The following is a 15,357-nucleotide window of genomic DNA, read 5'->3' on the forward strand; positions in this document are numbered from 1 at the left end:
GTACTTCCGATGAGCCCCAGACTGCATGGGTAGGATGTCTCGACAGGAGAAGGATGAACCACTCAGTCTGGGTAGGATGTCTCGACAGGAGAAGGATGAACCACTCATCCTGCCTACATGTCGCCACGGGGTATCATAGGGGAAGGCTGAATCATTCACCCTGTACATAGCACACCACTAGGGGAGGGTGAGTCACCCTATGGTCGCTCGTCGCTCCAAGAAGTACCCCAAGCCCCCCGGAGCTCCCAGAGCTCAATGTATGCATCATACAGGACCCTCATAAGAGGGTCTCTCCACGACTCCTAGTCGTTCTCGGAAAGTCAAGAATTTGACCTTTCCCAGGGGTTTCGTTAGAATGTTAGCGACCTGCTCATCAGTCCCAATATGATGGAGCCTTATTTCTCCTCATTGTACCATATCCCGAATAAAGTGGTACCTGATATCGATGTGCTTGGAGTGATCATGAAATACGGGATTCTCTAATAAACAAATCCCACTCTGGTTGTCGCAGAGGATCACGGTAGTATCCAGCGTATGTCCAAACAGCTCACTGAAGAGCTTCCTCAACCAGACAGCCTCACAGGAGGCCATACTCGCAGCAATGTACTCTGCCTCAACGGTGCTCAAAGCCACCGACTTCTGCTTCCTGCTCATCCAGGATATCGAGGCAGAACCCAAAGAGAAACAGCACCCAGAAGTGCTCTTTCGGTCCACCACACTACCTGCCCAATCAGCATCGGAATATCCATGTAGCCTCACATCTCCGACAGTGTATCTCAACCCATGAGTGATTGTGCCCCGAAGATATCTCAGAAGATTCTTGGCACCAATCCAATGTGAGTGATGAGGCTCAACCATATATTGGCTCAACGTGTTGACTGCAAAACATATATCCGGACGGGAGTTCACCAAGAACATCAATGCTCCTATGAGTTGACGATACTCAAAGGCATTACCCAATACAGGTCCGGCAGCACTACCACATAACTTCTTGAAGTTAAGCTCCATCAGGGTAGTCACGGGCTTGCAGTCCACCATACCAAATCTCTCCAATATCTTCACCACATATTTTCCTTGAGATAGGAAAATTTCTCCTGGCTTTTGCCAGACCTCCAGCCCTAGGAAATAGTGCATCAATCCTAGGTCCTTCATCTCAAATTCGGAAGCCAACTCCCTCTTACATTTGTGAATGAGAGGGTCTGCACCTGTCAGAAAGAGGTCGTCAACATACAGCACCAGTATGAGAGGCTTATCATCCTCAACCTTAAAGTAAAGTTTTCAATCGGCTTCACTCCTAGTGAATCCTAGCTTCATCAAGTAGCTATCGATACCAAGTTCGGGGTGCTTGCTTCAACCCATACAGAGCTTTCTTCAACCTGCATACATGAGATTCCCAATTATAAATCTCAAACCCCTCGGGTTGTTCCACATAGACTTCCTCTTTAATCGAACCATGCAAGAACGCGGTCTTGACATCCATCTGATGTAGGTTCCATCCTTGCGAAGCGGCAAGGGCTATGATCGAGCGGATAGTGGTGTATCGGGCAACAGGTGCAAATATCTCATCATAATCTACACCTTCCTTTTGAGAGAAGCCTCGAGCAACAAAGTGAGCCTTGTACTTTTCAGCACTCCCATCAGCTCCATGCTTGATTTTGTAAAGCCACTTCGAGGTGACAACTGTTTTGTCCTGGGGTCTGGGGACCACATCCTAGACATCATTCTTCATGATGGACTCATATTCCTCATTCATAGCATCCTTCCATACTTGATGCTTCATGGCTTCTTCGAACGATGAAGGCTCATTTTGAATGATGGTGCTCATAATGGTCAAGTATCCCTAATACCTGGTCGGCTTCTTATGTTCACGAAAAGTCCCTCTAGGTGCAATATGTCTCTCGGCATCTTCAAGAGTCCCCCTAAGCCATGACGGCCTCTTCCTAGAAGAGGAAGGCTCTTGCGGAGGGGGATCAATAGGATCCATAGGTTCTTCCACATCGGGCATCGTCTCATCTTCCTTCTCATCCGGCTTCCTAGTGTCAGCTTCTTTATCTTTCCTTAGAATAGGAAGATTGTCAACCTTGCTAAGAGCCATATCTTCGTCAAAGGTGACATCATGACTTATCTTGACTTCCCTTTCACCAGCCACATAGATTCTATAGCCCTTAGAATTTTCGTTGTAGCCCAGGAAGATTCCCTTCTTTCCAGATGCACCCAATTTGTTTCTTCTCTTTCAGCATATGAAAATATACGGGACTTCCAAAAGTTCTAAAATGAGAGACATCAGGTTTCTTACCAATGAACATCTCTTCGGGGTTCTTGGAATCCAATGCTTGATGAGGCAGTCGGTTTTGAACATATATGGCGGTATTTGTAGCTTCGGCCCATAGAAACTTCGGAAGCCTTTGATCATGGAGCATGGCACGAACAACTTCCACAATCGTACGATTCTTCCTTTCCGCCACACCATTCTACTCAAGAGTGTATGGTGTTGTGGTCTCCATCTTAATGCCAGCTTCTTTGCAAAAGTCATGGAACTCATTGGATTCATACTCGGTCCCATTATCAATCCTTAAGATCTTGATCCTCTTCTCGGTTTGATTCTCGATCAAGGCTTTGAAGTGATGGAACCAGGAGAACACTTCATCCTTCTTTTTCAAGAAGTATATCCAAGTCTTGCGAGAATAATCATCTGTAAAAGTGAGATAATATAGATATCCTCCCAAAGAGTTCACGGGCATCATACCAGATATGTCAGAGTGAACCAACTGCAAAATGTCAGAGGTCTTGCTATGGCTAGAGGGGAATGGTCCTCTTTTGAGCTTTCCTTCGGCACATCCCAGACATACACCTTCATGCTCTATTTTGAACTCGAGCATCCCTGTCACCATTTGTCTCACATCGAGTAAAGCCTTGTAGTGAAGGTGGGCAAACCTCTGGTGCCATAGTTCAGACTGAAGAGATGTGTCGCAAGACATGACTCCCAACCGACTTCTTCCAACTTGATATAAAAAGTCAACTCAAAACCCAAGAGTGAAAGCATCTTTAAAATTCTTTTTCCACACACATACCTCGCCATCGATGAAGGCCACCTTGTAGCCTTTGTCTTCCATTGCTGAAATTGACACCAGGTTCTTCTTGAGATCAGGTATATATAGGACTTCTTGCAAATGAATTGTGTTATCTTGATTTAATTGAAGAGTAGCATTCCCTACACCCTTTATGGGATAAGTGGAATTGTCTCCAAGAATAATCTCAAGTTTGTCTCCTTCTCTATCAGATTAGAGAGAGCTTCCTTGTAACCAATGAAGTGCTTTGAGGAACCACTATCAATAAGCCAATTGCCCAATGAATCCGGAGGAGAGGTAGTGGGGAGGGTCGATATCAGATAATATTCATCTTGCTTATTGTTAATAACATTTGATTCATCCCTGGAGGTCCTTGGTTTCTTGGAGGGTTGACCACTTCCTTGATTCCTGTATTTCTCTTTCCTTTGCCATTGAACCTGCCATTCCTTTGATTGTGGTTGGATTTGCCTCGGGAGTGATTTTGATCATCGTCATGTGATGTGTCCTTTCTATTTGGACATTCCCTCGCATAGTGGCCAAATTTATTGCAAACGAAGCATCTTCCCTTCCTTCCACCCTTCGATCTGGTCTTTCCTTTGAAGTGACCTTTTGACCCAAAATTATTTATCCTTTTGGCATGAAAGGAGAAAGCAATGAGGTTGCCTTTGCTTGGAAGGCATTTCTTGCTCCACCATCCTTGTCTCTTCTTGGATGCATCTCGACATCAATTCTTCAAATCCCAGAATTCGATCATTGTTGAGAAGAGTGGTTCTAAATACATACCATTTGGATGGGAGCCCTCCAAGGGTAGTGATGGTTAGTTCCCCATCAGAAATTACTTCTCCAATTGATAGGAGATCATTCTTGATCTCAGTGATCCTTAAGAAGTAAGATTGAATATCTTCATCCTTCCCCTTCTTAATATCCTTCAGCTTATTTTTGAGAAACAAAACTTGATTTGCATCACTAACTTTAAACAAGCTTACCAGTCTATCGTAGATCTCCTTGGAGGTGTTCAACTCGGAAATGTAGGCCACCAGACGCTTGTCAATTGAATCTCAGATGATCTTCTTCGCTTTGACTTCACCCCTAGTGTATTTGTTCCTTGTAACTGCTGGTGCATTTGATGGAGGCTCTGTAATTCTACCCCTCACATGGTCCAACACTTCTTGCTCTTCCAATGTTAGATCAAAAAACATCTTCCATCTGTGATAGTCAGACTTCTCACGGAAATTGTCTTCGGCGAGGAAGTGTGATGAGGAACCCATGAAGCCTTTTGACTTTTTCCAACTGTCTTCGATGATTGCTCTTGCTCTTGTTTGGGCTTTGTCTTCACCTCAGCTCTGATACCATGTTAAATTATGGTATGTTCTATGCTTAAGAGAAATTTACTTCAAATCTTCTTATTAGCCCAATATCAATTTCTAGTATTGCAATCACATCAACATGATAGTAAAATGCAGATAGAACATAAATGTAAACAACAAAAGACAAGCCAAGACAAGAGACACAAGATGTGGCACCATCCAGGGACAAACCCCAATGCGGGGAAACCCTTTGATCAATTCTTCTATATTCTTCAATAATTCAACAAAGAGAGAGAGATAGTACAATATCACAAATCTGTGATTTTACAACAGCAGTAGTGTAATCCAAATCAGCAAGGTCAAAGCTGGTCAAACAGTTCCCAAGTGACCTCAAGACAAAATAGGAGAACTCGGTCTCCAACAACAATAGACAGCAACCCAAAACAGCCCTCAAAACATGGTCAAATAGCAGTCAACATATCAGCTCCTGCAATCAGCCCTAACCAGTCAATGCTAGTCAAAATCGTGGTCAAACAGAGGTCAACGAAGGCTGATCTGAACTGCGGCTTGCAAGATAGAGGCTCCCCACACAAATCCGCAGTCAAGGGTATCTTCACGCTAGTCAACGCAGTCCTCTAGCACCTCGGTCAACCCAAGTCAACGTTGTTGTACCTTCCTGCATCCTCCTGCACCCAAGTCAAAGTTGTTGCTCCTAACTGCGTCCTCCTTCTTCCCACGTGAGAGAGAGAAGCTCCTCCTACGCATACCCAAACAAGCTAGGAGAGAGAAGAGATGTGGAGATGAGATGAGTGTCATAATGCCTCAAGGTCTCCTCTACTTATATGCCACATTGAGGTTTAGTTGGGGGTGTGCAACACTATTTTACTTGTTGGCCTACCTTGACAAATTGTCAAGAAATACAAATAAATTCATATCTCCATGAATACATGTCAGAATCGGATGATCGTTAGATCAATCCTACACCTCTCGATGAGAGGAATCCAAGAAAAATATCAGCTGCCATAAATAAGATGACATGGAGTTTGGCCCTAGTTGCCATTTTAACATAATGCTTTTATGAATGCTTTGGTAGTGACATTGGGGTCAAGCAAGGGTGCCCCCTTACCCCCACACTATTTGGTTTATATATTGATAAGCTAGAAGAATGGTTAAATGACACCAGTGGAGAGGGTATTCAACTAGCAGGTTATGTGGTGAGGCTACTTTTGTATGTTGATGATATTGTCCTAATGGTTTGAGAGAGCATTTGAAGGCCTTAGAGCTCTTTCGTCAAGAGGTTGGGATGCGAGTAAAACTCCTGATCTTCTCTTTGAAGCGGAAAAAGTAGCAGGTTAACTTTATATTTGAGGGAAAATCCTTGGAGATAGTGGAAGAGTACAATTACCTAGGAAATGTTTTTCACAACAGACTCAATTGGGAGACATGCAGAACTAAAAGGATTCAAGGGAGGTGGAGAGTTTCTTACCTTCTTCAAAATAGATACAGGAAAGCATAATTATGGGACTAGAAAACCAGGAAAACTCTTTTTGGAGTGTTGGTTACCCTGGTTGTCCTTAATGGATGTGAAGTTTGGGGGAGCAACATGTCAAATCACAAATGGAGACAACCAGAAAGAATTCAAAAGCACTTAAACATTAGTAACCTCAAAGTCAAGTCAAAGGTCCCATATGAGATCCCGCTAGTTGACGCTGGTATGTTCCCGATAAAGGCTTCAGCAAGCATTCGTTTGTTAAGCTAATTAAAAAAGGCGGAAAGCATGGATGAGCACCAGTGGCCCAAGATGATTGTTGCATAGTGTTAATTTTAGATAACAATGGTATGTTTTATGCTTAAGACTCAAGAGTAATTTACTTCAATTTTTCTTATTAGCCCAAATCAATTTCCAGATTAGCAATCACATTAAGATGATAGTAAATGCAGATAGAACATAAATAGAAAGCAGAAGACAAGCCAAGACAAGAGGACACAAGATGTGGCACATGCCAGGGACAAACCCCAATGTGGGGAAACCCTTTGATCAATTCTTCTTATTATTCTTCGAAAGTTCAACACAGAGAGAGAGTACAATATACAAAAATCAATTGCCCAATCACAGTTAAATATGTCCAATCAAACTGCAGTCAACAGGATGCCCTAATTAGAAAGTCAACGCTGGTCAACTTAGCAGAATTACACCTCCAAATCAGCTTGGTCAAACCCAGTCAATTCGGCCTCCAAGGACAGTCTGAATCAGCCCAAAACAATCCCGAAAATATCAGTCAAACTCGGTCAACGCAAAGTCAAACCTGCGATCAACATTGGTCAAACAGTTTAGAATGCCTCGAAATTTGTGCCCAGAAATACGACCTGCCCAAACAAAATTTTCTCCAAGAAAATCGCAATCTAACAAGGTCAACTGTTGCTCGGTCAACGTTGGTCAAACCTTCTGCAATTTGGTCAATGCATGAAACAGAAAATCACACTGTCCTCCATACATGTGGAGGAGAGACGCTGCATAGAAATCCGTACACCCAATCAGATGAGGAGAGAGAGATATGTGAGTGATGAATGAGTGTCCAAATGAGGTAGATGCTCCTTCTATTTATATGCAACGTTGAAGATGAAAAGACATGACTTTTGGGCTTCTAAGCCTACATTAGTTTCCTGGCCGACTTGACAATTTGTCCATAAAAGAAATAAATTCATAATTCCATTTGTACATGTCAGAATGAGATGATCTTTAGATCAATCCTACACCTCTCCGAAAGAGGAGTCCAATAAAAATATCAGCTTCTTCATATGTGTTGTCCAAGGTGGAGTTTGGCCCTAGTTGCCAAATTTAACACTCCCTCTCAACTAGGAAGAACTCCACCTATCAAACCATCTGATAATTTGTACCATCCCTGTCATCCCTGCTCTGCTCCGCTCTGCTGAACTATGAAGAAATAATGAAGAAATGATCGAGAGTGTGTCATACCACTCTCCACTAACCCGAAGTCAATCTCCAATGATCGAAAGAGTAACATACCACTCTCCATTGACCCAAAGTCAATCTTCAATGATCAAGAGTGTATCATACCACTCTCCACTAACCCAAAATCAGTCTCCATTGTTCCGAGATCAATATCAAACATCCTAGCATAGGGAGTACGATAGTACACACTACGTCCATAGGGAGTACTATGGTCCCTATCCTCATTTCTCTACTCATTGGCCAGATGAGAGGTACTTCCCATGAGTCCCGGATTACATGGGTAGGATGTATCGTCCTACTCATATGCCATAGGAGAAGGTGAACCACTCATCCTATGCATATCTCAACCCATCATGGGGTATCACAGAGGAAGGTGAACCACTCACCCTGTACACAGCGCACCTCTAAGGGAAGGTGAACCACTCACCCTATGGTCGCTCATCTCTCCAAGAAGTACCCAAGCCCCCCAGAGCTCCCAGAGCTCAATATCCAACTCAAACGGGACCCTCATAAGAGGGTTTCTCCACGACCAAGTCATTCATGGAAGGTTAAGAATTTGATCTTCCCCAGGGGCTTCGTAAGAATATCTGCAACCTGATCATCAGTTCCCATATGACAGAGCCTTATTGCTTCCCATTATACCATATCCCGATAAAGTGGTACCTGATATCAATATGCTTGGAGTGGTCATGAAACACGGGATTCTCAGAAAGATGAATCCCACTTTGGTTGTCGCAATAGATCACGGTGGTATCCAGCACATGTCCAAACAGCTCACTAAAGAGCTTCCTCAACCAAACAGCTTCACAGGAGGCCATACTAGCAGCAATATATTCAGCCTCAGCGGTGCTCAAAGCAACCGATTTCTGCTTCCTGCTCATCCAGGATATCGAAGCAGAACCTAGAGAGAAGCAACATCCAGATGTGCTCTTACAATCCACCACACTGCCAGCCTAGTCAGCATCAAAATAACCATGGAGCCTCACATTCCCGACAGTGTATCTCAGTCCATAGGTGATTGTGCCCCAGAGATATCTCAAAAGATTCTTGGCAGCAATCCAATGTATGTGATGAGGCTCAACCATAAACTGACTCAATGTATTCACTGCAAAGCATATGTCCGGACGGGAGTTCACCAAGAACATCAAGGCCCCCACGAGTTGACGATACTCAGAAGGATTTCCCAAATTGGGCCCAGCAGCACTTTCGCACAACTTCTTGAAGTTAAGCTCCATCAGAGTAGTCACGGCAGTCCACCATCCCAAATCTTTCAAGTAGCTTCACAATGTATTTTCCTTGAGAGAAGAAAATCTCACCTGGTTTTTGCCAAACCTCCAACCCTAGGTAATAATGCATCAGTCCTAGGTCCTTCATTTCAAACTAGAAAGTCAACTCCCTCTTGCATTGATGAATGAAAGGGTCTGCACCTGTCAAAAAGAGATCGTCCACATAAAGTACCAAGATGAGAGGTCTGTCATTCTCAACCTTAAAGTAAAGGTTCAGATCAGCTTCACTTCTTGTAAAAGCCAGCTTCATTAGATAATTGTCGATCCTCTCATACCAAGCCCAAGGAGCTTGCTTCAACCCATAAAGGGCTTTCTTCAACCTGCATACATGTGTCTTTTGATCTTGAACTTCAAACCCCTCGGTTGTTCAACATAGACTTCCTCCTTAAGTGAACCATGCAAGAAGGTAGTCTTGACATCCATTTGATGTAAATTCCATCCTTGTGAGGCAGCAAAGGCAATGATCGAACGGATGGTGGTATATCGGGCAACTGGTGCAAATATCTCATCGTAGTCCACACCTTCCTTTTGAGAGAAGCCTCAAGCAACAAACCTGGCCTTGAACTTTTCAGCACTTCCATTAGCTCCATGCTTGATCTTGTAGAGCCATTTCGAGGTAACAACGGATTTGTCCTTGGGTCTAGGGACCACATCCTAGACATCATTTTTCATAATCGACTCATACTCTTTGTTCATAGCATCCTTCCAAACTTGGTGCTTCACAGCTTCTTCAAATGTGCAAGGCTCAGATTGAACAATGGTGCTCATGGCAACTAAGTACCCTTGGTACCTACTCGGCTTCTTACTTTCACAAAAAGTTCCCCTTGGAGCAATATGATTCTCGGCATTTTCAAGAGTTTCCCTAAGCCATGAGGGTCTCCTTTTTGAGGAGGTGGATCAATGGGATCCATTGGTCGTTCAACATCGGGCATCGGTTCATCCTGCGGTTCTCCCTGCTTTCCAGTATCTGCTTCTTTGTCCTTCCTTGGAATAGGAAGGTTAATAATCTTCCCAAGGGCGGCATCTTCATTGAAGGTGACATCATAACTTATCTCCACTTCTCTTTGACCAGGCACATAGATTCTATATGCCTTAGAAGTTTCACTGTGGCCCACAAATGTTCATTTCTTCCCAGATGCATCTAATTTGCTTCTCTTTTCTTTCGGCACATGAAAATACACAGGGCTACCAAAAATTCTAAAATGAGAAACGTCAAGTTTCTTACCGGTGAAAACTTCTTCGGGAGTTTTGGAGTCCAACGCTTAATTAGGTCATCTATTTTGAACGTACACGGCAGTGTTGACAGCGTCTGCCCATAGGAACTTCAAAAGGCTTTGATCATGAAGCATGGCACGAGTGGCTTCTATAATGGAACGATTCTTTCTTTCAGCAACTCCATTTTGCTCGGGAGTATATGCAATAGTAGTCTCCCTCTTAATACCAGCTTCTCTACAATAGTCATTGAACTCATTTGATTTATATTCGGTTCCATTATCAGTCCTCAATATTTTGATCTTCTTCCCTGTTTGATTTTCGACCAAGGCTTTGAAAAAACGAAACCATGTGAACACTTCGTCCTTCTTCTTCAAGAAATAAATCCAAGTTTTGTGAGAGAAGTCATCCACAAAGATAGCATAATATAAATATCCTCCCATGGATGTCACAAGCATCATACCAGATAGATTAAAATGAACCAATTGCAAAATGTCGGTAGTCGTACTATCACTTGAGGGGAATGGTCCCCTTATATGTTTTCCTTCAGCACATCCCTGACAAACACCTTCATGTTCTACTTTAAATTCGAGCATACCTGTCACCATCTTCCTCACATCAGGTAGAGCCTTATAATGAAGATGAGCAAACCTTCAGTGCCATAATTCGGATTGAAGAGATGTGTCGCAAGACATAGCTCCTAGTGGACTTCCTCCAACTTGATATAAGTTGTCAACCCTAAATCCAAAAGTAAATGCTTCTTTGAAATTTCTTTTCCAAACACATACCTTTCCATCAATGAATGCCACCTTGAATCCTTTGTCTTCCATCGCCAAGATAGATACCAAGTTCTTCTTTAGATCAGGTACATATAGTACTTCTTGTAGATGAATGGTGTTACCTTGATTTAATTGAAGAGTAACATTTCCAACTCCTTTCACAGGATAGGTGGCATTGTCTCCAAGAATGATCTCCAAATTTGTATCATTTTCTATCAGATTTGAAAGAGCTTTCTTATACCTAGTAAAACGCCTTGAGGCACCACTATCAATCAACCAATTTCGCAAAGTATCCGGAGGAGAGGCAGTAGAGAAGGCAGATATAAGATGAAATTCTTTTTGCTTGTTATCTACAACATTAGATTCATCATACCTAGAGTTTCTTGATCTTTTGGGAGGCCGACCATTTCCATGTTGAGTAGTGGAAGCATTCATTTTCCTTTGTTGTTGAATCTGTCACTCCTTTGATTGTTGTTGCCCCTGTAGTTGTTGTGGTTGTTGTTGTCATCATCATGAAGTGTATCCCTTCTATTAGGACACTCCCTGGCAGGCCAAACCTGTTACAAATAAAGCATCTTCCATTCCTTCCATCTTTGAATCCCGGTCTTCCTTGACATTGCTTCTTTGAACCTGCATTGTTCTTCTTTTTAGCATGAGCAGAGAACGTAGTAGAATCATTCCTATTTGAAGGCATGTCTCTCTCCATCGTCGTCGTCTCTTCTTGAGTGCATTTAGTCAACAAGTCATCAAAACTCGGAATCCTGTCATTGTTGAGAATAGTAGTGTTGAACACATGCCATTCACGAGGGAGACCTCCAAGTGAGCTCCCTATTAGCAATAACTTCTCCAATTGAAAGAAGATCATTTTTTATCTCCATAATCCTCATGAAGTAGGATTGGATATCTTCACCTCTTCCCTTCTTTATGTCCTTCAACTTGTCCTTGAGGAAGAGAACTGAGTTTGCATTGCTAACTTTGAACATGCCAACCAACTTGTCATACATTTCCTTAGATGTGTTCAAATCGGAGATGTATGCAACCAAATGTTTGGTAATAGAATACCTGGTAATATTCTTTGCTTTGACTTCACCTTTCTTGTACTTTGTCTTAGCGGCAGCCGGTGCATTTGAAGGAGGTTCAATAATCTTTCCCTGCACATAGTCCATAACATCTTGCTCTTCCAAAGTGAAATCAAGAGAAATCTTCCATGCATGATAATCAGACCTATCATTGAGCTTGTCATCAGGCTTATAGTAAGATGCGGAGGCCATTGACTGTTGTCCTTGTCCAACAAATCTCAGTGATTGCTCTTTTCAATGATTGCTCTTTTCACTCTTGCTTGGGCTTTGTCTTCACCTCAGCTCTGATACCATGTTAATTTTAGATAACAATGGTATGTTCTATGCTTAAGAGCAATTTACTTTAATTTTTCTTATAGCCCAATATCAATTTCCAAATTGGCAATCACATTAACATGATAGTAAATGCAAATAGAATATAAATAAAAAACAGAAGACAAGCCAAGACACGAGGACACAAGATGTGGCACATCCTAGGGACAAACTCCAATGTGGGGAAACCCTTTGATCAATTCTTCTTATTATTGTTCAAAAGTTCAGCAGGGAGAGAAAGTACAATATACAAAATTCACTTGCCCAATCACAGTCAAACTGCAATCAACAGGATGCCCTAACCAAAAAGTCAACGCTGGTCAACTTAGCAGAATTACACCTCCAAATTAGCTCGGTCAAACCCAGTCAATTTAGCCTCCAAGGACAACCTGAATCAGCCCAAAACAGTCCCGAAATATCAATCAAACTCGGTCAACACTGGTCAAATAGTTCATAATGCCTCGAAATTTATGCCCATAAATGCGGCCTGCCCAAACAAAATTTTCTCCAAGAAAATCGCAGTCAAACAAGGTCAACTGCTGCCCGATCAACGCTAGTCAAACCTTTTGCAATTTGGTCAATGCATGAAACAGAAAATCACAGACTGTCCTTCACACGTGTGGAGGAGAGAGGTTGCCCAGAAATCCGTACACCCAATCAGATGAGGAGAGAGAGATATGTGAGTGATGAATGAGTGTCCAAATGAGGTAGATGCTCCTTCTATTTATATGCAACGTGGAAGATGAAAAGACATTACTTTGGGACTTCTGAGCCTACATTAGTTTGATGGCCAACCGTGACAATTTGTCCATAAAAAAAAAAAATTCATAATTCCATTTGTACATGTCAGAATGAGATGATCTTTAGATCAATCCTACACCTCTCGGAAAGAGGAATACAATAAAAATATCAGCGTCATCATATGATCTGTCCAAGGTGGAGTTTGGCCCTAGTTTCCAAATTTAACACATAGGAACTAAAGTGTAGGAAGAAAACTTGGAGGAAGCAAAATGACAAGTGGATGAGCAAATGGGGAATTAATTGGCAAGATTGTTTTAATGCTAAAGAGGAAATAAAAAATTGAGTGGTTGAAAAATTCAGTTCTACCATGTGGGAAAAACAAGTTGGCCGAAAAAAAACACTACATATCAAAAATTTCAACCCAACACAATCATATGATGAAAAGACTTATTTTAGTGCCTCAATCAAGGGAAAGGCTAAAATTTTAATAGCACAACTAGGGACTGGATCTCACCATCTTAGGCGTGAAATAGGTAATGGATAACCCCCAAGGAAGAGTGGGAAGAAAAAACTTGTACCTTTTGTAGTAAAAGAGCGGTTGCAACCGAATGGCACTTCATCATGGAATGTCCGAATTATGAGGACATTTGTAATCAGTTTGAAAGCAATCTGAAAGTGGACAGTTTGAGCGAGCTGTTAGAAGAAACAAGGCTTTACAAAATTGTGAATTTCTTGATCAAGATTGATGGCAAAAGGGTTGTTTTAGAGGGAAACTTGAAAATGTGATGTTTTGTTTGGTTTGGAGCTCTAGGACCCTTAGACCGCTGGGTCTCGTGAACGTCATTAAAATTCCAATTAGAATTTAGAATAAAAATAAAAAATAAAAAGTGATATATATATATATATATTACAGGCTGAGTTAGTGACACGTATTCTCCCGTATTTTTCTAGAATTGGATTTTTTGGGAACAAATTTTCCCCGTCCAAATGGTATTATAGTTAAAGGAAGCAAAAACTGACGACTGTATTTCTCAATCCAATGTAGTGCGAAGCTGCAAATTGACTTACACCTGAAAATTGGCCCTAGTTGATTTCTATGGTCCTAATTTCAAGAGAACAAGATGCAGGTAAGGTACCTTCCACCGCTCCAACTGATTCCAGGCGACAAACCGAGGCCAGAGATGAAACCTTAGCTTCTCCACACTCTGAATGCCTTGCTGCTTGTACTCTTCTACTTTCCTTAAAGAATCTACAATTCTTGCATCAATTTGTTCGATATCGATCCCGGTTTCCTCTTTCAACTGCCTCTGAAATTTCCGACAAATTCTATCCACTGCTTTGCCAACTGCCTGCCAAACTCTGCTTAAGGTTAAATCCTCCTCCACATTTTCCTTCCCATTCCCATTTCCATTCCGTGCTGCATTGCCCCCTTCATTAATGGCTCTGACGATGAAAATGTTTCGCCTGGATCTGTAAGTAGACCAGAGCGTCGTATCCCCAAAGTCTCTGCTGCGAAGGCTTGAAGGACGAGTTATTATTACCCTTTTGCGAGTGTTCGAATGAGTGCGTGAGCTTTGAAGTGAGCCGAGTGGGATTTGAGCGAATGTGTTACTGTTTTGGAGGTTGGACGGCCGGCGGTCCACTGCACAGTGGACAGTGAAGGCCATTGCTGGAGAAAATGCTTGGCTGTGTCAATGGCAGGGCGAAGTATACTACCCAAGATATCTGTGCAAAACCTTCGCTACCACGTCGCCATGAGGAATGGATGAAGAGATTTCGACATGAAGTGAGGGTTTAAAGGGGGTTTTGGAAGATATGGGAGATGTATTTTTCTTTTTATTTTTTTATTACAATTATATATAGATATGTATATAGTTTAGTTTTTCCATTATGTAGTATAAATAGTTATATATAGATATGGATGGGGGGGACTTGTGACCACCATTTATGAACTTTAGTGATAATGGAGTATAGGAGATATTGGGGGTTGGTATACTATGAAGAATTGAAATTGTTTTTTTGGTTTGGGGGGTAAGATTAATATATTAAAAAAATAGATATAAGAAAATAGAATCGAGAGAATTTTTTTGATATAAGAAAATAGATTTTTGGTTTGGGGTAAGCATTAATATATTAATTTTAAAAAAAAATTGATATAAGAAAATAGATTAATAGATAATGATTTAGAAGTATTTAGTTGCTGGGTTATAGAGCATATTATAGTTTATTGTTGATTATGAGGAGAAAATCTTACAATGTTGCAAATCTATAAAGAGCATATTATAGTTGAGGAGAAAATTTTACAATGTGGCATATTTATAAATGGAACGTGTTCCCAATTCTTTTTAGATTTAAGAAAATAGGTTAATAACTCATGATTTATAAGCATTTAGTAAGGGTGAAAGTTTGCCCCTTTACAGAGCATATTATAGTTCATTGTTGATTATGAGGAGAAAACCTTACAATGTGGCATATTTATAAAGGGAACTTGTTCCCAACCTACAAATTAGTTTACATGTTGTGCAATTTGCTACACATTAGTCCTCAAACTCCCCTATGAATATCACATGTAAAAAGTGTTGAAATTAAATATAAAATT

General features: G+C 41.5%; 1 protein-coding gene across 1 annotated transcript in view; it reads right to left on the minus strand.

Moving 5' to 3' along the window:
* FTSH12 (FTSH protease 12) overlaps window positions 1–14,561 on the minus strand; it is a 289,761-nt gene extending 275,200 nt beyond the window's left edge. Inside the window, exon 1 of the mRNA XM_089450517.1 lies at window positions 13,895–14,561. Coding sequence (XP_089306643.1) covers window positions 13,895–14,425 — 531 coding nt within the window. The 5' untranslated portion in view covers window positions 14,426–14,561. The remainder of the gene's footprint in view (window positions 1–13,894) is intronic.
* Window positions 14,562–15,357: the final 796 nt, after the last annotated feature.

Source organism: Pinus tabuliformis, chromosome X (assembly GCF_031772625.1).
Source record: "Pinus tabuliformis cultivar Carrire ecotype Pingquan chromosome X, CPIR1, whole genome shotgun sequence".
Taxonomy (NCBI): domain Eukaryota; kingdom Viridiplantae; phylum Streptophyta; class Pinopsida; order Pinales; family Pinaceae; genus Pinus; species Pinus tabuliformis.